Here is a 21,728-nt window from a genome sequence, read left to right as displayed (position 1 = left end):
AATCATTTCTGATCCTCTTTTCCTTCCTTCTCCACCATTTTCTCTGGTTTTAAAATTGCTCTTCAAACATTCAAAGGAAAATTCAACCCTCTCCTCCTCTGCACAGTTAGACTGAATGTATTCAATCAGCCTCGGAGACTTTGTCTATGGCTCGATCGATGCAGCTTTAGTAAAGGACTGATACCAAAATCCTGACAGTTACCATTGATGTTTTAGATCATTAAAACAATTTCTGTTATAAAACTCCTTTGTGCTGTGGCTGCACTCAATGCAACTTCATGTCCTCCGCCTTTTTCATCACAGAGAAAAGAAAAACCCACCACTGACAAAAAAAAAGGACCCTGAAACGCATGCCGAATCACCAGTAGCTGTTTCAAACTGTGATGAAGTGGTTTAATATAGATATTTTCTTCTAAAATCATGTCAAACACATCATGGGGGACACAAAACAGGCACCTAAACTGAATTTGTGAAGAAGTCCAAAGCTGCAGGATCTCAATTAACGGAACAAAGACGGACACTGTTCACTGTTGCAGTCCCACTAGAGACTGATACGCAGCAAAAAGAAAAATCTTTCTCACAGTCGTACTTTGAGCCTGCAAGACTCATTTCTTTAAGAAGTGACTGCCAGTAGGGCGCTAACAGCACTTATTCTCAGTGCCGTGTCTCTTGTTTTAGGAATTCACTCGAAATCAGAGCAACTATCTTCAAATAAGCCAGAAAGTAGATTGCTCCACATATAAATAAACAGAATCTTTAAATAACTAATTGAATATCAACTCATTAAGCCCCGTCCCCCTTAGTTACTGTTGCTAGGTCTTGTCCTGCATACGCTTTTTACAGTGAAAACAGTGGCAGATTCATCTAAATCGGCAGCAATTTTTGAAACTTTTATTCCACAGAGAAGTAAACAAAAGCTGCTTCTCACGTCTGGCTGACGGCCGTGGGTTTTCTCGGCTAAAACCACGACTCTCGCTAGCAGATGCTAATGCTAATGCTTTAACTCTGTCTCCAGCTGACTTTTTCGTGTTAATATCAACACACTGTAAAATGAGAACCCTGTTAAAGGGTCTGAATTATTTTACTTATGTTAGTGCTAAAAGACTGAGGCTAAAGCTACATCCCAGCAAACATTGGCCAGAGGGTGAAATACAACATGTAAATGTATACAGAACACAACAGAAATATGCTCATTAACACTGGAAAAGGAAGCGCAGGGATTGGAATAGTGCAGCAGACCTTGAGATGGTCACCCAGCCGGACCGTGACCGCCTCAGGCAGAGCACTGGGATATAAGAGCTAAGCTAACCCGGCTTATCCCTGTAAGAGCAAGCCAGAGGGAGAGAGATTATTGTCAGTCCACTTTGATTCTGCACCAGCTGACATCCTCTTCCTTAAACTCCCCACATAACAAATCCAAATTCCCCTGGTGGGAATAAACCAAGAGGTAAAGTTAATGTTTCTGCGGGTAGCAAGCAAGTTAGCCGGACATGCTAACGTTTGCAGCATACTTTAGGGCAGAAAAAGACAGTTCAATCCAGGGCTATTCAACTTCAGTATCAATTTGGCCGAAATCCCGCACAAAACACTTGGCTAGAAATAAGTAAGTCTCAAGTCTTAATCTTTAAGTCCCAAATCACTGAGGTGAGAATCAAGCAAGTCAAATCATACAAAATTCCAATTATCCCCACGGTTTCCACATTTACATCAGTTAAAAGACAGCGATCGTGAACGGTCAAGTTTTATTTTCAGCATTAACGAGAACTGATATTAGACATTTAGTGGCAATCAACAGTAGAACGTGGGGCTCTGATATTATACTATAGCTCTACATGTTACAAAAATGAAAACATAAGCCAAATCTAACATAGCTTGGATTTAACGTTAGCTTTCTAGCTAGAATTTGACAAGCCAAAAGCTAAAAAGACGCATTCATATACCTGCGGGTTTTGAAGTGACCAGTGAAGTTGGATGAACTGAAATTTTATTTTTGGACTAACCCCTCCATTGGCCTCTGCTGGTCCTCCCAGCGACATATATTAGACCTGGAAAGCATCACAGCTCCCCAAAAGTGAAGCCAAAGCATGTCAATCGCCCCCTGGTGGCTGGCTGCAGTACAGGTCATAAACCCTGTCTCTCCAATGTTAATAGATGACACATGGCCCAAACTAGAACATCAAAGTACAAAAGTGAATTCTGTCATTTTAGTTGGTTCTTATCATGCTAATATTTGTTCAGGTGGTCATTTTTCTGATCAGTTTGGTTTTAATTAGTTATTAAATGATATAAAAACATTTTTTTTGCCACCTGGCAGTGGGTAACAGTAGATCACTGACTGAATGATGATGGGCTTTATGTAAATTTACAATTATATCATAATATGAAAAGGCAGAATGAAGTTGACATAAGTATGAAGTGTAATTTCTTTTTCAAACTCAAAATGTCTTCAAGTGACTGAAATATGCAGTCATTAATGAAAACTTTAGTTTGAAGAGCAGCAGATTGACTGCACACGACTCCTATGACAGGTCTGGTCCACGTATAAATTGTGTTTGCATCTGAAAGAAAATTCAGAAATAATTCATACGCACCACTTAAGAACAAATCTGTTCATACGAGTGCTCCTTGCATGAGACCCAATGGCCCCAAATGATGTCACGAGTGCAAGATGGCGGCATTTGTTTTGGCTTCAGTTTTGTACCGTAGGAGGAAGTGAAAAAGCATCATCCATCTTTATTTAAAATCATTGGGTCTGCTTCATCCTAGAGGGTTGCCAGGTTTGCGTGTATTTCACTAGAAATTGCTGAGTCATGTTTCAAAAACAAAACATAACTTTGCAATATCTTGAAAATTGCAAATATGTAATTCTAAAAAAAATAAAGTCCTTTAAAGTCATCTGTCTCGAGTCATACCGAGTTTACGTCAAGTCTTTCATCACTGTTAGTCAAGCAAGTCTCAAGTCCTCAAATTTGACCTCAGTCTGACTCAAGTCAGGTCATGTGACTTGTACGTAAAGCATCTTATTTGTCCACAGTTGTTCTCCTCAGAAATGACAACGATGACGATGACTGATCATTCAGTCCTTTAGGATTTGATCTATTACGGAAATCGCTTACAATTTGCAGTCCCACTTGACTTTAAGACTAAGACGAAGTGAAGATGCATCTTCTAAAAAGATGGATCTTTCATTAATAAAGTCATCTAAGGCTACTGGCAAAATGTTTTAGGAAAAAAATTTAGGAAATTTATCCTGTTTGTTGACTTGCTTTATAGCAAAAATTGCATGTTTAACCTTCAAAACTGAGATTTTCACTGCAGGGAACCTGTGTAAGTGAGGAGGTTTTGCGATGTTAAACAGCTGCAGTTTTACATAAAATCAGCTTTAATGTGCGACACACTATTCAATTATGCTGATCATCATAGAGCTCTCTTTGTCTCCCACTCACCTTTTCGTCTCTCCTCTCTCACTCTCCGGCTCTCATACCTCTTTTCTGAAGTGTCTTGCTGAAAGGAATGAAGAAGCTTTTAGCCTCTCAGATTATAATCATTCCTTTTTTATTCATCATAATTGCCGACTGATTGCAGTAATTTTTGTACACTCATAATTTTAGTGGTCTTTTTAGTGCTTGGTGGCCGTATACCGCTCGCTGTATTTATGTATTTGTGTTTTTCGAGTGTTTGTGAAAGTCTGCGAGATGATTTTTTTTTCTTTTCAAAGTCGGTAAATGCGAGAGGGTGCACTAATGTCGACGTGTGTGAGTCAGAGTTGGAAAGAGACGGGGGGGTGGTGGGAAAAATAGGTGTTTTTGTAAAAGGAAGGACAAAGCAACAGGGGCATTTTTTTTCATGTTGGCACTGCAGCAGAGAGCAAGTGAGCAACAGACTGCGATAGAAGGCGACAGAGTGGCTGTGAAAAGGAAAAAATAAACAGTGATTTAGAGAGTGCGTCTTTAACTGGAGGCATATGGACGTACAGAGTGCAGGAGTCTGATGAAGGACAAACATGAGAGAAATGGGAGATGAGATGGTCAACACACGGGACCGGAGAGAATTACATGTATTCCACTACAGTTACATACATGTAGAAAAACATGGGGATTATTAGCAGGATTACAGTTTTAAAATGTGTGTTAAAATGAAGAACGATATTCACTTCATGAGTCTCACAACACCATTCTAGTCTCAGTGAAACCATCTGATTTTACAGTTCAATTCATTATGATGTCCTCTTACATGACTTCCAATGAGTTCACAAGCTCCATTTGAAGGCAGAGCACCGAACCAACTGCTAACATTAGCTACACCGATCAGCTGTTCACGTTAGCTAAACAGAACAACCAATGACGTTATCTATACAGACCAACTGCTAATATTAGCTATACAGACCGACCACTAACATTTGCTATATGAGCCAACTGCTAACATTAGGTACACAGACCAACCGCTAATGTTAGCTACACAAATCAACAACAAACTTTATCTACACTGCTATTTAACTTATTTAACTTTATAATTTAATAAACCAGTCAAGGAACATAAAACATTATATTGGACTAAACAGCTTCACCGTAATGACTTTGCCGTATTCAGGTAATACAGAAGTAATGGAAATTAATCAAGTTGCATTACTTTAATTTTATGATTCCTGGATCAGATTACTGCCTACATTTTTAACAGGTATTTAGTCATCATATCTGATACATTTTCAGATCAACCCTCTCGGCCCTGTTAACACGCAGCAAAAGGAGGGTGACGGGAGAGCAGAAACTAAGAAAAAATCAAACTGAGAAGAAGGAGAGAGGAGGTGAAAGAAGTATTTTTGACAGAGAGGAGAAAGAGAGGCAGTTGTTGTTCCAGTGTCACTCACGGCCTCCCTCGGGAGTCTTTAGACCTTTAAAATCTCCTCCTCTCCTCCGCAGGGCCACTAACACTCCTATCACCCCCCTCATCTCTCCTTCCCTGCCACCTTCCCTCCCTCGTTTATCGCTCCTCACCCCTCCCTCCCTCCCTCCTTGAACCACAACCCTGCTCTCCTCCTCCTCCTCCTCCTCTGCTTCACCTTCACGCTCCTCTGTTTTTCTTCCTTCCTCTCCTCCTTTGATTTTTCTGCCTCTCTCTCTTGTTTCCGTTCCCACCGACTCTCAGATCCTTTTCTCGTCTGCTTCCCACCTTCCCTCCAACACTGACGATGCTATTTATAAATTGACTAACTGTACGTGAGCGTGGCGTTCAGGGGGGGAGAATGAAAGGGACTGTGTGGATTGTTTTGTGTTTTTGTGCGCATGTTTTGTTTGGCAGCAAATTTCAGCCGCCGAATCTGAGACGTTCATTCATATCCTGTCATATTGCATTACAGTCTCATGTCGTGTTACATTTCAAGGCACATAGCCGCAGCGGTTTGCAGCAAAAACTTCTCTTTAAGCTCATGGAGGTCTGGAGATATTTTTTGTCAACAACATTTGGGTAACACAGACTTTAAAAAAAAAAAAAAAGTCAGAGGCAGCCATCCAATCAGCCGTAAGTTTAAAAATGCTCACTTCTCAAAATGGCATTTCATGGATGGGTGAACTGCCGCACTACCGGTCCTCAGTTCTCTCCAGCATCATTTCAGCGTTTACGTTATGATTGCAGTCCACTGTGTCCTCGCCGTTTTCCAAATTACTTCTCTGGTTCTTTACTGCAGGTTCCTGTGAGACTGACAAGTAGTTAAAAGTACTAGAAGGAGCAGAACTACAAGACTTGACCCTCCTCACGTTTTGCTCTGACGTCTGCTGCTCTGATCCCAACATTATTGATATTTATACGGAAGAGATTATTACTTTAAACCAGTCATTCCCAAAGAGTGGGTCGGGACCCACAGGTGGGACACAGGAGATTTTATTTGGGTCCCAAACTAAATAAACAACTATTCAGCAAATTTAAAATGCCTATATTATTTTACCGAGAGTAACAATTCCATATAAATGCATTTATGAATTCGGCTAAAATGTCCGATGTTGTTTTCCAGATGAGAGGAAGAGATGGCCTGTTAACTCGGCTTAAATGCATTTATTTCTCATTTATAAAGTTTCAACATGTGTTTATCTTTTCAGTAAAGCGTCAATATAGGGTGATGCAAAAATGTCCGGAACATTCATTTATGCACGAATGAGCTCTTACCAGAATTTATTGATGAGGACTGGGGAAAAAAAGTTTGGGAATGACTGCTTTAAAAGATTGGTAAAGATTGTAGTTTCAGTTAATATAAAAGATGAGCGTTAACTGATCCTTCGCTAAGCCCTGCCCTCCTTGGTCACTGTTGCTATGCCTGTCAAGCTTTCCACTGTCGCACAGATGCTGTTTTTACAGTATTGACAATGGCACACACTGATGAAGATTTTGTCTGATTTTCCGGCAGACATGATCAAGTAAAAGGCTTGTTGGAATACATTAGAATCAGAATCAGAATCAGAAACAGTTTTATCGTCGAGTAAGTTTTCACTTACAAGGAATTTGCTGTGACATGTTGGTGCAAAAACAACAAACATGGAACTAAAAAAACAAATAAATAAATAAAGATTAAGGCAGGTACCGTCAGCTGAAAGAGCCCAAACAGAAAAACATTTTGAAAAAATATTTACAGGCGTGAGTGTTATTTAAACAGATGTGCAGTTTTATGTTGGAGAGCAAAAGTTTTGACAAGGAATGTGCAAGTTGACAGTATAGGAGTATATTGCAATGTGCAAAATAGAGACAAGTGCCTGAAGATTACGTTAATGTAACGTGTAAGGGACTGTGGAGGGGAAAGTCAGGGTCGTGAAAACATGGTGTTAATGACGTCTTTCAGGTGAACTTGGCATGACGGGGCTTTAGGAGACTTCGATTACACCAGACGATGATGATTTCGCAATGCTGTTTTCCTCTGAATTTTCATTTTTGGGTGAACTATCCCTTTAATTAAAAGATCTCAGCATTTGATATCAGTGTGAATACTTTTTAGTTTCCCAGCCAGCTAACGTACCATCATGTGGGAGAGAGCAGCGTGATTGTGATTTTAGGCAAATGCATCATGAATCTTTGTTCTCTGAATAAATTTTCATTACCGAACAGTTACCAAAGTGTTTCCTTTTAGAATTCTCTGTTAATAACTTCACATGCTCATTAAAACATGGGACTTTTTTAAGTCACAGATAACAAGTGTTGATTGTGCGAACTCTCTGAACTGAATGAGGTGATAATTGAATTCAAGAGCGGCACTAAGAAGACTGTTAACATGATCAGAACATTATCATACATGTTTTATATCAATCTCCTTCTGATCTGAAACAGTACAGAGTACAGCAGGGTATCACACTGGTTGGAGAGAAAACTCTTGACCTGTCAGGTCTTTGCCAGAACACTGTAAAGTTTCAGAGTTTATATATATAATGTAGAACAGACTGTTCTTGCTCCCAATGCATCAAATACAGCAGCTTGGTCAGCACCTCTGTGCTTCACGCTATAATGCTGCAGGTTCACCTCAAGACATGGTTCGAATTACGGGGAAGCTAAAGGGAGCTCGGCTCACCTGAAAAGGACATGAGCTCCCCTCGAAGCCTGATTTGAGACTTTTGAGGGGAGCTCTAAAACATGATGGTCCTGAAATAAATAATAATATTGAAAATATGTCAATGTTGTGTGTTTTTAGAAGCTGTGTTCACCGGAAAATAGGGCTTGTCAACATTACTGCCGTACTGATCTGTGAACTGTGAACAAATGTATACAAAAGGGGGGAGCTGCAAAGTAAAGTCACATTTACAACAGTTTCAACGAGCCGTTTTTATAGTCAAGGGTTCATGGAGTTCACCACGGAGTAAAGAACTTTTTTTCCGACCTCATGTAGCTCAAATCATGACTCACTGAAATCATTTAACTTCATAATGCTTTCAATCCAGAAAAAACACAGCTCCCTCCGTTTACATGCATTTGTTCACAAGCCAGTCTTGCCCGCTCCAGTATGGCGACAGTGTTGACATAGCACAGGGAAGGCGCCGAAGCAGCCAATGTAGCATCTCCGTATATATGTCCATGTATGTAACAGACATATATTACATTACATATGTTAACTTATGCAACTAATGTACTTATTTAAGCCCAAACCATGATCTTTTCTAAACCTAAACAATTAGTTTCTGTGCCTTTATTTTGAAAGTCTACCTGGACGTTGCATATTTCTGATTACTAGCTTACTAACAACTTAACTGTTTCCATGGACACCAGTTGAATAAGTGTGTTTACATGCCCCAAAGCATTAATCAGAATCTAACTTTTTTTCACATGCACAAACTGATTCTGCCCACTGTGAAGCTGCCAGAAATACAACAGAAGAAGAAGAAGTTCAAGATGGACCCACACTGTATCCTGAGAACAACATTAGAGTCTCCAGATCTTTTAAGGTTTCTTATAGTTGTATCAAGTACTGACCGGTTCTGTTTTGCAGAAAGAATATTTATTCCAACTAGAGAGAAACAACTGGATTAAGTGTTTTCATGGTTATTATTTACACCAAACCTCTCATCAGACTGAATATTCATTCCAATCAGGGCGGATCGGATCAGTCACTTCTGATTGAGGTGTTTACATCAGGCACTTTAACTCTAATGTGAAGCAAACAGGGCCACTGGCCAAGCTGCTGTACTCGAGGAGTTGGGGAGCGAGAACATGTGGAACACGGTGGTAATGGTTTTATCATTATCGCTCTTGATTTAACAACTGAAATTCTCATTCGGAGACAGCGTGGTTTCTGCCTGACAGATGGAAGTGGAAGTGTACAAGTGGCTCATTGGCTTTTTTTTTTTTTCATGCTGTTAATGTTGGATGTTTGGTCCTCACCTTCCATTAGAGACCCTCAGCTGTCTGAACACGTGATTCCTGATACAAACCTACAGATAAATATTTTAATTTTAACAGAAATCAGACTTCTACCTGGTACCTGTACATACTGTTAGACCCAAATTCACCCCAAAATTAAAAATACATATGTTCCCCCTGGCCTGTAGTGCTATTTATCCATCTTTTTGGATTTTTTTGGTGTGTGTTAAATGAGTTGTACTTTTGATTTCTGGGGTGAACTCCTTTTCAATGAGAAATCTGACCATGATATGTTATCAGAGATTACGGGGGAAAAAAATTTAAATACTTGTCTGACATCAACACGGCAGCTTCATTGTCCTCTGAAATTTCTGTTTTGTGCTTTGTTTGACCGTTTCACGTTAATTAGGGTTCAAATTAATGCCGGATGTTTGCCGAGGTGCCTGTTTATGAGTCGCTGTGATCCATTAATGATCTTGTACGCTGACATACAAGTGACAGTTCTAAACAGCTGATCAGTGCTCGTCCTGCAGCCTGCCTGAGCTTCCTGGAGTCTGGAGAGGACATGCTGGGGGGAAACGACTCGCTTCGAGGAGTTTAGCCTATTTAATACACTGTCATTTGCACCACAAATGGAGGTGAAAGTGCCCGAGTGGCTCGTCTGCTTTTTTCACACTTGTGCCTTTAATGGTTCTCACCTTCCGTTAGAGACCCTCAGCTGTCTGAACACTTTTCTGTTGCAAATCTACATATATAAAGTAATTAATCTTACCAGAAGTTAGACTACAACCTGGTGCAATTTGAGAGATCATACTTCTGTGCACAAGAGTACAGACCGTATGGCCTAAAAGGTTCTAATCAAATACAGGAGGTAACCATTGTACATTTTGTGTGTCTGTTTAGTAAATTGAAGATAAATGATTCTCAAGAAATGCCTCTGGTTTAATCACGTGTGTCATTTGCGGCTCAGACTCTACAAGCTTTATGTTTCACAATCTGCGGCATGTGATGTGAAAACACGAATGGCTGCCATGGGAATAACAACATTCAGCTCAAATTCTTGAACATTACATGCAACCTTTTAGTGGAGTACTTTGCGTTGTTTGGGTGCATCTATCTGTGTGTCCGTGTCTCTGAGTGGTATCTATTTTTTTTTTTTTTTGTAACGAAATGTGTGTGTATTTTTTTTTACCCATGTTGTGTATCAGGGAGAGATAGTTAAGTGCAGGCCTTGGGCACAATGTGTCTCTCTGATGGCTAATACAGTAATACAGCCCACACACTGGAGCGTTTGATAAGAGAGAGCAATGGAGCGCTTTAGACAGGGATTGTTGTTTCAATTTCATTTAAATTGCATGTGATTCGGTAGCAATTTCTCACCACTTGAGTGTCACTTAGATAATAGCATTATATCTGCAGATTTGGGGTGTTTTGCTGCCAGGCGATGGAGTGAGAAATGGACAGAAACAGATACTGTAGAGCTAAGCAGGAGTGAGGGTCTGTAGTGTGGCTGTGTACGCCAGCGAATTCCCACCCACTCGTTTTTACATCTAAAAAGCAATTCTACAGTATAAAGCCCGGGCTATTGATTTAACAGTATAAATGTTTGATAATTCATATAAATATTCTACAACTCCAGCAGGAACCAGCACCGATTCGCTGACAAGGAAATCGAGCTGCGTGTTACATAAAGATGGACTCTAATGGACGGAGGTGAATGAAAGCAAAAAGCAGTTCTCTGAGGTTTGTGTGTGTAACAAAAAGACGAGGTGAAGCCGGGACAGACAGGAAGTTTCAGTGGGTGTGTTGACTCATCGCTAATGCAACCGGCACAGGGGAGATTTCAATAGTTGCTGTAGACAAAACAGTTCTGAGAACCGTGTGGTCAGATGAAAACGCTGTTTGTCTGTTTTGCTTTTGTCACACAAGTCTGAGTGGAGGCTCGAAGCAAAACTGTTTCAGGTATGCTCTGTCTAGTCGTGCATGGCGAGGCCTCTCTACCCGGCGCTTAGTGCTGGAAAAAGGTCTGATTCCACACATCCACATTCTGCTATGAGGGTGGGAAAAAAAACTGTATTTCTCCAAACTAATCACACCCGTCTTGTGCGGCGCCTAGGATGCAGCGACGGCGCTGCTGCCGCCAAAATAAGGTGAAGGTTTTGCACGTCTGGAGGCGAGCCCAACATTAAAATGATTACATCACCGCAAAAGAAAAAGGTAACAGCTGTTAGCTTGTTTACGTTCGCACCATTAGACGCTAATTTGCTGTTTTCAGCATGCAGGTTGCAATTTCAGAGACTGAAACAAATCATCCAACAGCAGACTTGTACCTGCAGAGCACATCCAGTGAGTCACAGCAGCTTCCATCGAGGCGTGAACAAACCGTGAATCTCATTCTCATTTTCAAAATAATGGCAAAACATTGGAAAAAGTGTGATTCTTCAGAGAAAATAGCAAGAGGTTTAATAGACGACCAGCATAACTCAACTGTATAACATGATCCACAAGAACACATAATATCTTAGTCTGGAATTTATCATGAGAGTTTGGAAGTCAAAGGTCAGAATCACACATTTCACAGATTTGTTGGATGAAGAATAGATTCTGAGAGCAAGCAGTTAACATGTATCATCAGTTACTGCGTAAGCAAGAAGAACATTTTAATTGTATTTGAGAGAACAACCTTGCTTCCTTTGTTCACTCTCCTCCAAAGTTGCATATATTTTATCAGATTTGAATCCCCTGCACGCAAACTCCAACTAGAAGCTGATTAACTTCCGCACCTCAAGACAGCCACTTCCTGGTGTCTTCCGTTGTCTTTTTCATTTACCTCAGGGTCAAATAAGGCTTTTTGGTAAGAGCCTTCTCAGCCTCTCAAGCACTTTAAAACCGACAAAATAACCAAACAAAACCCTGAAAGCAGAGTACAAACCAAGCACCCACAAAATCAGGATTCTTCTCTCATATTCTGACCTTGTGCGCTGTGTAATCTTGGCTTGCAGAGTGATAACAGCTTGGGTTTGTCTGGTGCTCGCTCAATAGTTTTGTTATTAATAAACAACCATATTTATGCAAATTGATTTCTCTCCTGTGTCCACACATACCATCCGGCATTTGCTGCCCTTTCAGCTCTTTACTTTTGGGGGTTCCTGGTGGCGGGGAGCCAAGTTCGGGTCGGTGGCTGTCAAAAGAGCAGAAACTACTGATCCTGCTCTGGCATTATTTAGTAGGAGAAATATTGCATCTTCTCCTTTTCCTGTTGCTATATTTATTCAAATTTCTGACATTTCCATTATCTGCCTTTAAAGGGATAGTTCACATTATTTTAAGTGGGGTTGAATGAGGTTTTTTATCCATAGTCAATGTATTTCCTGCAGTAGATGGAGGTCAGCACTTCGGAGAAGCAGGGAAGCTAAACAATGATCTGCTGTGGACAGGGTCAGCAGCAAAATGTATTTTAGCAACTTAATAAAAGGTCCACCAAAACAATCAGTGTCAGTGTAAGTGTATGCTATATTTTGAATATTTTAACCTTGTTAACTTGCAGTCAGAGAGCCTTTTCTGATGGAAAAAAGACATTATATGAGTCAAATATTGCTCCTCCTTAAAGAAAAACATTTTGCCCGTGTGAATGCTATAAACACATAACCTCTGTTTCTCTACAAAAAATGTTTATTATTATTATTTTAACCACTTTTTTCTTACTTAACTAGTTTTACATTTTTCAACATGGAAACTCAAATATGAAAATATTCGGCTAAATTAGGACAATATTGCTATCATTCAAGTTTTAAATTTTTTTTATTTTTAATGATCCAGGCTTTGACAAGCCAAAGTCAATGGCAGAATGGCAAATTAAACATTTAAATATTGCATATCATCCCTTCATTAATGGTATCATTCAACAGCCTTTCAACAAATCTTAAAACATTCAACATCCTTCTTACATTATTGGTATTATTCAACAGCAATTCAGTTTAGCTTCAGCTTTTCAACAGACCTTACAGTTTTCCACATCATTCAAACACTGTATTGTTCAACTTTTCAAAGCAGTAATGTAGTTTAGCATTTGCTTTTCAGCAGCCAGCATTCACACATTCAGCATCATTTCAGAAATTACCATCTTTAGTTTGTTTGAGCAACTGTGCCACTAAAAGGTTGGTTCAAATTCAGCAACGCCACGCAATAACATACTAACTAATCACAGCAGCAGTAGACCAGGAACTCCTGTGTTCTGCGAGGTACAATTACTGATTTTCCTTAAGGAGTCTGGTAGCTTTGGAGAGAGTGACATTTGTCTTATATACATACAGTTTCCCATGAAAAAAGGCACTCTGACAGCAAAGTAAAGTGAGGAAAATGTTGTGTTTATAGCATACACTTAAGCTTAGGCCTTTTTTAAGTTGCTAAAACATGTTTTGCTGCTGATCCTGTCCACAGCAGGTCATTACTGAGCTTCCATGCTGCTTCTCCTGTCTGCTTCTTCAACCACCACCGTGTCCTGTAGGCTGACTGTGGATAAGCACCGCGTGTAATTCTTCAAATAATCCAAACGATCCCTTTAACTCACAGACGCAGGTGGATAGAAACACACTTATTGTTGCGGTCTGTCACCTCCTGGTGTTCCTGCAGTAAGAAGAGCAGGTGTGTCTGATGAGGGCAGTGGCTGATGCTCCCTTCCTGTTCAGGGATGTAATGAGAGAGAAAGATGTGAGCGATCTCTCAGAGATCATCAACACCAGTTTTACATCTGCCTCCAGAGAAACTCATTCCACCTTTTGCATCTTTAGTTTTCACTCCCATCATTTAACCAATCAGGTCTCTGTCTCCTTGCAGCAAATCCCGCCCTCCTCCTCCTCCTCCTCCTTCTCCTTCACATACCGCCTGTGTGGCATTCCTCGGCGACTCATTGTTTGTTGAAAAAGCAGCTGGTTATCGACCACGAACATCAACAGCAAACATCGCCAGTGTAAACTTTGATAACACGACGGCACTCATTAAATGAGCTTTCAACACACACACACACACACACACACACACACACACACACACAGGAAGGGAGGAAGCTTCAGTTTGCATACATCTGTGTGTGTGTGTGTGTGTGTGTGTGTGTGTGTGTGTGTGTGTGTGTGCTTGTGCATCTCCAGCTGTGAGGAAAGGCCCGTGTCATTCTCTGTCTCTCTCCCTCCTCCCTCCATCTGTCTCTCCTTCTCTTTTCTCCCCCCCACCCCTCCAGCATCCTCCCTCTCCTCCCTGCCTCCTCCTCTGCTCCCTCCCTCCTCTCCCCTCCATCTTTTTATTTCATTTTCATTCTCTCTCCTCCTTCCTCACTCGCTGTGTGTTTAATCGGGACTTGCTCCCTCTTCTGTTTGTGACCACTGTGGCAGACGTGCTAACAAACACACACAAACACACAAACTGGCCAGTCCAATCCCAGTGGATTTACCCGGACATGAATATGCAAAGCTGGCCTCGCTGGACCTCCCTGAGCAAATCGTGCTCACCTCATCCATCCATCCATCCATCTATCTACCTGTCTATCTATCTATTCACTCTCCTTGTGTAAGCTTGGAACAGAATGCCACCTGCTGGCAAGAAGAAGTAAATGCACACACATCTGACGCACTGATCACACACCTGATCACACTCTCCTTCTTAACTGTATTTTCTCACTTATCCCCTGCAATATCTGGCCGTGCATATCGTTTCATTTATTTATCAGCATCTGGTTTTGGAAGTTCAACAGATCAAAAGAATGACATTTGAAACACTCGAAAGCAGCTTATCTTTCTAAACTGACTTTTTTTATGAGAACTGTTTCCATAGGAGCCTAAGTGCAGTTCATTGATGTTTGACTAATTAATATATAATCATTTAAGTTCCCATTTAAGCAAGTAAAACAACAGTAATTTGCTAAGTTCATTGATTTGGAAGGAACTGGAGGGAATATTTACAACTTAAGGCCTGAGGGCCAGAGCCTGCCTGCCAAAGGATGACTCTGCAAAGTCTAAATTGCAGAACAGTCATTAATTCTAGACCAGAACACAGTTCTCTGTAAAGACAATGAATGTGGCCACATTTAAAGATAATGAACATTGTGCAAAACTATTGGCAGTCAGGAGCTTCAGTGCAAAATAATCAGCTTCAGGCTTCTGCAGTATCTTAAAGCTGTTGATAAGGCACTGCCAAAACCTCTGATTTGTAAGTGGTTTGTAAGGCGGAGGAGAAGTTCACCTTCTTCCTCATTAGCTTCCACTTTAGATGGTGTTGTGTGGTGATGCCAGCAGCAGGAGTGGAAATATATGGAAACATTTCTAAATCTTGACAAGCTGTTTGAATCACAAATAAGTAAAATACTATATTGTTGTTCAGTTACAAAATGCCTTAATGTTTTGTGTATTTGTTGGTCCACTGTGATCTGTGTATTGATGCACATGTAATGACTGAATGGATTTCGAAATTCCACTTATTTTTCTGAAGACATGACAGGCTGTTCATTGTCTGTTTTGAAAAAGATTGTCAAGTCAAGTTTATTTATAAAGCCCATCTAAAACAACCAAAGTGCTGTATAATAAAATAATGACAGTTAAGAAAAATAACATGATAAACAGCAAAACAGCAGCAGAGTTAACATAAAAATATCATCCAATGCACAAATCAATAAGTAAAGGAACAGATGAAAATATAAAACACCTTCAACCTTAACCTGTTCATTATTTGTGATTATTAAATACTTGTACTTCTTTAAAATAAAAAGTGAAAAAAAATATTTTACTGGTCTGTAAACTTTTGAGATCAGCTTGGGTTGTATGTGACACCCCTGATTTACATTATTTACATTTCGACATAGTAAGTAAATTGGTTAAAATGTATGTGGATTTTTTTTTTTCATTTCATCATATTTAACCAGAATGTCCCACTGGGATTGAAGATCTCTTTCACAAGAGAGACCTGGCCAAGGTAGCAGGTATATTAAAATGCAACAAATTCAACATATTACGCAAAAATCCACAGTAAAACAACAACAACAGCAGCTATTCAAACATCATGGTCCATGTCTCCATCACCACATTCTTTATGATGCCCTTAAATTCAATAGTTCCATGGTGCACAATAGGAAGATGCAGTTTTCTCTAGATCGGTTAAAACCTGGGGTACGTTGAAAGGCAGCCACCTGCAGCTGGTAACAGAGGGCACACAGGGAGGCTGGACATATAGAATATACCAGTGCTGTTGTCTGTGACGTCCAACCCAACCAATCATAAAGAAAGCCGCGGTGAGTGAGGGACTTTGCATTTGTAATGAAATGTAAAGATGCAAGCTGCATGTTTAACATGGTTTATATTTGTGATATCTGGGAGGAGGCAACAGTGTTTGTTGTTTCCTAGTAACTGCACACCTTAAATGTCGTTCTTATAGTCTCGTGAGAACCTGGACAAACGAGGAGACTGGAGCTGCACGTTTTTTTTTAACCTCCCTCCCTCTTTTTCTCTCATTATCGATTCTCAATCAGATTTAATTGAGCAATTTGAACTTTGAAGATTAACTTGTTCTGTGCGGCTTTTTTGTTTTGTCAAAGTAAAAAGCTAAAGTTCAGTAGGCGGTGTGGTGGGTTTTCTTTTTTTCTTTTTATGTGGATTAGTACAAGGGGAATCGTTACAGCGTCAAGCCAAGGCTTCAGTTAGAAGACACCTACAATTTCTTGATTGATTCGCAGCAGTCACAGCCTTTAATTGTTTAGTTTTTGCGTCATGTTTTGTATTGACGTCTCTTCTTCTGGTCCCTCCAGTCTAATGGTTCTTTGGTCTGACAATAGGAACTAAAGGATTAGGATGATGCCACTTTTCTCAGATGGAAAAAAAAATCTTTGTGACATTAAAGAACAGAATGTGCTCTGGATTGATGTAATGTATACAACTGCATCTTGATGTGTTTCAATGGCTGTAATTTAAGGGGAAACTCATACTACTGTATGTGTAGCAATGATAGTGCATTTCTTTCTTGCAGCAGCAACAAATTGGCTTTATTTTTAGATATTCTTTATTTTTAAACACTCAAACAAATCATCCAAATGTATGTAGTGAAGCTAAGTTTGTGGAAATTCATACACGTAATTATCCTCCTATCATCTCTGTGTCAAATGCAGTGGAGTGCTTTAGTGATGTGCGGTAGTGATGAAACACTATTTCATTTAAAAACAACCTGTGAAAATCACTCAACCCTCACTTTGTTGTTTCCACCAAAAAAAAAAACAAAACCCTGTTATAGACAATGATGGTGCAGAACCATCCGTGGTGGTTGTTGTGCAGGTGCTGTCAGCCTGATGCTTTTTTGTTGTTTTTTCTTCTTCCTCTTCTTTTTTTTTTTTCTTTTGAATAAAAGCACTACTGTAATGAGAGGCTTTTACAGACAATTTAGATGCCTCATCGCCCTCTGGAAATCATAAACAGGCTCTTAATTGAAAGGAGATGTCGAGGTCAGCGTGAGACTCAACTGATGTAAAGCTGCATCGCAAAAATTTATGGCATCTGTGAGTGTTAGTGTACAACAGAGAGCTTTGAGCTGCTTTCATTTTACAAGAACTCACTCTGAATTCTTTTCGCTTATGTGACTGTGCTTCAGTGCTGCACCATAATAACACATTCTTCTTGCATTACACTCCTCTCAGGATTTCTGATTATGATGATTCATTTTATTCCATTAAATTATTAATATTCCATTAAAGGGATAGTTTGGAATATTTGATGCGGGGTTGTATGAGGTACTTATCGACAGTCAGTGTGGTGTAGCTACAGTGGATGGCGGTCGATACGTCCCCAGTTGGGAAAAAACAGAGAGGAGCACCAGAGCAGAGGCTTAGCATTGTGCTGCTGTGGACAGGGCCAGAAACAAAAGGTATTGTAGCTGCTTAAAAAAGGGTCCACCTTGAAAGATCAACATCTCGTTAAGTGTGCACTATATGTAGAATAATTTCATCGCTTTACCTTGCCGTCACACAGTGTTTGCTGATGGAAAACTGCTGTTATATCATCAAAATATCGCTCTCTCTAAACCGACCCAACTCCACTGGCAAAATTAATAATTTTACTTCACAGAACACCGAAGTTTCCGGTTAAAAACCTGCCTCAATCTGTTAGTTAGTTTGTGTTATTGAAATACAGAAACAAAAACAAAACAGTGACAGCATTAGACCTCAACCTCTGTGTTCTGTGAGGTAAAATGACCGATTTCTTCAGTAGAGTCTGGGCGGTCTGAAGACAGCGATTATCGCCGAGTATGACGGTGGTTTTCCATCAGAAAAGGCTCTCTCACAGCAAGGTGTAGTGGGGAAAAATATTCTAAATATAGCATAAAATGTCAACCTAAACACCGGAGAGTCTTTTCTAAAAGGAAATGGGTATTATATGAGCCAAATATTGCTCTCCTCCTTTTGCAAAAGCAGTCATTTTACCTCCCCAAACTGGTCTACAGCTATGGCCAAAAGCCAAATATCATTCTCTCCAAACAAAACTAACAGATCAAAGCAGCAGTAGACCAGCAACTCCTGTGTTTTGAAAGGTAAAATTATTTATTTTGCCAGTGGACTTTGGTTGGATAGGGAAGATATCTGGCTCATATAACAGCAGTGTTCCATCAGAAAAAGCTTTCTAACAGCCACGTAAAGCAGTGAAAATATTGTAAATATAGAGTTCACTTAAACTGATGCTGATATTTGGTTGACCTTTTAAGTGTTGTCACAAAAATGGTGGGGACATAAGGGCTCAGATGAAAAGAAAAAAAGTTTGTTAAACTTTTTCTTCAACATCTGCAATTTAAGGCAATGTCATGAGGTAAAAGTAGATAATCCCATTAATAATTTTAGCCAAAGATAACACTATCAACCTCATCTACAGATGTCATATGGTTCTCTCCAAAGCCACCAAACTCCATTGGAAAAAACAGTAATTTTATCTCACAGAACACAGGAGTTGCTAGTCTACCACTACCTTGATCAGTTAGTTTTCTTTGTGTTATTGTGTGACTTCTGTGAATCTGAACTATCCTTTTAAAACACCAAAGTCACACAACGAAACAAACTAACTAATTGAACAAGGCAACGGTAGACCAGTAACTCTGGTGTTCTGTGAGGTAAAAGTACTGATTTCGCCTATGGAGTTTGGTTGGTGTGCTGAGAGCAACATTTGATGGTTTGATGGTGGCAACGTTAAGCAGTAAAAGTATTCTAAAGAAATTCTTGACTTTTCTTGGTGGCTAAAATACATTTTAAAGTACCTCATACAATCCCACCTTTAAATCATTTGAACTATCCCTTTAAAAAAAAATACTTTTTTTATGTTTGTTTTACATACTGTGCTCTGCTTCAGTTAATAATGAAATACTGCTGACTCACACAGCCACAAACTATTTTCTCTCACACAGACTACAGCAGCAAAACACATAAAAAATACAAATATTGCAAGTGAGCTACATTAAAGTGCCAGGAGCGATCACATGAAATTTAAATGAAATGGTAATAAAATTCTCTTTTCTTCTCTCTCTGTGTTTTTTTCTCCTCTCTGTGTCTTCCCTCCCACACAAGAAGAGGAGAGGCAAATCACTCCAGGCCCGTCGACAGGTGCTGTTATCGGAGGTATCCTCGGCGCCCTCGCCTTCATCGGCATCATCATCGGCATCATCTTCTTCATCCGCAAGCGCCAGGAGGACGGAGAGTAAGTCTTCATTAGCATCTACTTCATCGTTTATTAAACCTCCTAAGCAAAATTAATCTCCCCTTCTGGCACTAAGGCTCATTAAAACTTATTACATGTCAAGAGGGGACGCAGCAGAGCTACCTCAGTCACAAATCCTGACCTGAAGTTTAGAGCGCGAAGCCGCCTGGAGATTTTACTCCCAGAATGCTCGGTCCTCTGCCCCACAATTCATCCCTCCAGCTGTAAATAGGAATTTATTAAAACTTCCCTCTTTAAATTCCAGCTTAAGAGGTGATTTTCCAAACTGAGACTCCCTTTGGAAACAACAGGCTAAATTCAGTAAATTAACAAACATGCAGTCAGTGTTTCTTGTCAGCAGTTTAGTTCTGAACTATCTTAAGAAGGGTTATGACACAATGAATTCTGGATAAATTAAGACCTCTTTTCCACATTTAAAAACAGGATAGGATAAACAGCAGGGCTTCGGCACCACAGTGAAGTTCGTTTTAAAGTGGCTATTCAGCAGGCATCCAACATAAAACTAACTTCAGCCACTTTTTCTTGTATTTTTCAGCAACAAAAATCAAGTAGTGGGAGGAGTGGGACCTCAAGATAAAGTTACACATTAAATTATGAATCTAGCATTATTCAGAATTACTCAATTGGTGCTAAGTTGCTTGACTAGTGGGTCAACTGACCCTGTGCTAAGCCCAAACTGTCCAGTCATTGCTTAGCAACCGTAACCACAGCTGTCAAGTTTTCCTTGTTGCAGGTATGCAGGAGGCTCAGAAAGAGCGATACTCGGCTTTGCATGAGTCTGGATGGTGACGTCTTTTTTGTAGTCTCTCAAAAACATGAAACTCAAGAGCACACATGTGGTGAATGGATTAAACTCCATCTTCATCTCCTTTATCATAAGCTGCGAACGTTAGCATGTCCGGATAACTGACGCTAGCTTACTAGCTGCAGTAACTTTACCTTCAGCCAAACATGTTAGATACGCCTGCCTCTATATTTGTTTTGTGGGGGTTTGAGGAGGGGGATGTGGGCTGATGCAGAATCAAAGTGGGTCGACGACGATACATCTCACGCTGGCTCACTGTCGTTATATCATGTGCACAGCTGTCAGGTAATTTTACATTTACACTTTCACAGAGTTCTTGCTTTAAACGTGTCAAGATGGAAACATTAAAATGACAGCTGGAGATGGACTTTTCGACCAAGTCAAGCAGTTAGCATTAGCTTACATCAGCCAGCTAAACTTACAAAATCTGCTTGTGAGTCTAGTTATCTGCTAGAAATGAGAAGCTGCTTTTGTTTATATCTCTACGGATTCAAAGACCTCGTGTTACAACAACTACTCCCAGTTTCAATGTTATATCTGCCACCGTTATCACCGTAAACTGCATAAATGTAGTGTAAGAATGGAAAGTTTGGCAGGCTTAGCAACAGTAACTAAGGAGGGCGGGGCTTAGCGAAGGGCACAAATAGTGTGAGTCTTGCAACAATCACCTCAATTTAGTAAATACTATGCTTCAAAATGCTTTAACAGATACTCCTCTATCATTACAGTAAAGTAGTCCCCCAAAATATTAAAGAAACCAGGAAATAAATGACTGTTCTTCACCGAAATCCATAAGCAAAATCTGAATCAGAATCATAAATCTCACCTGTGATGAGAACAGGTTGTAACTCTGCAGCTCTACAGAGTTTTTAGCCTCTTTTGGTCGATTTTTTCCCTTCACAGGGACTCTGTATGGTAGGTTTTGTCTGAATTGCTCTTACAACCCTCTGTAGGAAGCACTTTCCACCATACAAAAATGTACGCTGCCTTCACGCCTCCAGAGAGCACACAGACAAAGTTAGCAACTGGTTAAAGATTAAAAGATAAAAAGCTAAAGGTTAAAGAAAGTAAAACATCAAGCAGCTGAAGAGCCACATATTTCGATGAGGAGTAGGTGGAGACGGTACCGACTAAAAGGAGAATTTATATTGAACTTGGGTTTATTCAGAAGGCAGCAACACTCCAAATGAATGCTGGAGTTGATCCATGGCTGCTGGATGTGTTAAACGAGCGATTTTCCAGTAAATGGTATCCATAACAAATAATGAACCTGCAATATTTTTTTCCAAAAGCAGCTGTCCACAAACTGTCCAAATAAGGTGTGCAATGACTCATGCATCTCCACACATCAGACCCTCCGAGAC

At 40.0% G+C, this 21,728-nt stretch overlaps 1 protein-coding gene across 2 annotated transcripts in view; it reads left to right on the top strand.

The window, feature by feature from the left end:
• Positions 1-21,728, top strand: part of pvrl2l (PVR cell adhesion molecule related 2 like) — a 477,835-nt gene that overhangs the window by 450,068 nt on the left and 6,039 nt on the right. Inside the window, exon 7 of one of the 2 annotated variants that reach the window (XM_084739745.1) lies at positions 19,412-19,538. In XM_084739745.1, coding sequence (XP_084595871.1) covers positions 19,412-19,538 — 127 coding nt within the window. Of the gene's footprint in view, positions 1-19,408; positions 19,539-21,728 lie in introns of both variants that reach the window. The other variant, XM_084739744.1, reaches the window with a different exon arrangement.

This window comes from Lutjanus erythropterus, chromosome 16 (genome assembly GCF_056507025.1).
Source record: "Lutjanus erythropterus isolate fLutEry1 chromosome 16, fLutEry1.hap2, whole genome shotgun sequence".
Taxonomy (NCBI): Eukaryota; Metazoa; Chordata; class Actinopteri; order Lutjaniformes; family Lutjanidae; genus Lutjanus; species Lutjanus erythropterus.
Note: the sequence above shows the minus strand (reverse complement) of the source record. Positions and strands in the feature narration are given on the sequence as shown.